The following is a 1678-nucleotide window of genomic DNA, read 5'->3' as shown; positions in this document are numbered from 1 at the left end:
TCTTCACTTTCTGCCATAAGGGTGGTGTCATCTGCATATCTGAGGTTATTGATATTTCTCCCAGCAATCTAGATTCCAGCTTGTGCTTCATCCAGCTCAGGGTTTCTCATGATGTACTCTGCATATAAGTTAAATAAGCATGGTGACAATATACAGCCTTGAAGTACTCCTTTCCCTATTTGGAACCATTCTGTGGTTCCATGTCCAGTTCTAACTGTTGCTTCCTGACCTGCATACAGATTTCTCAAGAGTCAGGTCAAGTGGTCTGATATTCCCATCTCTTCCAGAATTTTCCACAGTTTATTGTGATCCACACAGTCAAAGGCTTTGGCATATCAATAAAGCAGAAATAGATGTTTTTCTGGAACTCTCTTGCTAACTCCATTAACCACAGTAAAATTTAAAGAAGGCATTAGTAAAAGTTTTAATTTTGCAGAGTTGACCACTTTAAGTACCTAAAAAAATAATAAATAAATTCATTTTGATTTCTACATTCCAGCAGCCGGTATTGGTTGAAGTCAACAATCCACTCTCAAGAGTTAACCAAACAAATTTAGATTCAGCACCTGCTTACATGTCCCCTGAAGATTTCAAGCTAAGTCTTTGTGCTAATTGGATGGTAGCTCAAATATATAGTGCAAGCCAGGTTTTATGAAAGTGAAAATCAGTTACAAAATTAAATTATGAAATAATTACTAAAAGATGTCTATTTATTAGTTACATTGATTAAAATCATTAGTTTACAAATAATTTGTATGCAGGTCAGGAAGCAACAGTTAGAACTGGACATGGAACAACAGACTGGTTCCAAATAGGAAAAGGAGTTCGTCAAGGCTGTATATTGTCACCCTACTTATTTAACTTCTATGCAGAGTACATCATGAGAAATGCTGGGCTGGAGGAAGCACAAGCTGGAATCAAGATTGCCAGGAGAAATATCAATAACCTCAGATATGCAGATGACACCACCCTTATGGCAGAAAGTGAAGAAGAACTAAAGAGCCTCTTGATGAAAGTGAAAGAGGAGAGTGAAAAAGTTAGCTTAAATAGCTCAACATTCAGAAAACTAAGATCATGACATCCGGTCCCATCACTTCATGGCAAATAGATGGGGAAACAGTGGCTGACTTTATTTTTCTGGGCTCCAAAATCACTGCAGATGGTGGTTGCAGCCATGAAATTAAATGACACTTACTCCTTGGAAGGAAAGTTATGACCAACCTAGACAACACACTAAAAAGCAGAGACATTCCTTTGCCAACAAAGGTCCATCTAGTTAAGGCTATGATTTTTCCAGTAATCATGTATGGATGTGAGAGTTGGACTATAAAGAAAGTTGAGCACAGAATAATTGATGCTTTTGAAGTGTGGTGTTGAAGAAGACTCTTGAGAGTCCCTTGGACTGCAAGGAGATCCACCCAGTGCATCCTAAAGGAGATCAGTCCTGGGTGTTCACTGGAAGGACTTATGTTGAAGCTGAAACTCCAATACTTTGGCCACCTGATACAAAGAGTTGACTCATTGGAAAAGGCCCTGATGCTGGAAAAGTTTGAGGGCAGGAGGAGAAGGGGACGCCAGAGGATGAGATAGTTGGATGGCAACACCAACTCAATGGGCGTGGGCCTGGGTGGACTCCGGGAGTTGATGATGGACAGGGAGGCCTGGCGTGCTGCGGTTC

The 1678-nt window shown here is 40.3% G+C and overlaps 1 protein-coding gene across 1 annotated transcript in view; it reads left to right on the top strand.

Moving 5' to 3' along the window:
• LOC104993284 (olfactory receptor 2W3-like) overlaps nucleotides 1–257 on the top strand; it is a gene marked incomplete at its 3' end in the record, with an annotated part of 7072 nt that extends 6815 nt beyond the window's left edge. The window contains exon 2 of the mRNA XM_010846459.1: nucleotides 240–257. Coding sequence (XP_010844761.1) covers nucleotides 240–257 — 18 coding nt within the window. The remainder of the gene's footprint in view (nucleotides 1–239) is intronic.
• Nucleotides 258–1678: the final 1421 nt, after the last annotated feature.

This window comes from Bison bison, unplaced genomic scaffold (genome assembly GCF_000754665.1).
Source record: "Bison bison bison isolate TAMUID 2011002044 unplaced genomic scaffold, Bison_UMD1.0 scf7180017864238, whole genome shotgun sequence".
Lineage (NCBI taxonomy): Eukaryota > Metazoa > Chordata > Mammalia > Artiodactyla > Bovidae > Bison > Bison bison.
The sequence above is the reverse complement of the archived record's forward strand: the minus strand, read 5'-3'. Positions and strand labels throughout refer to the sequence as shown.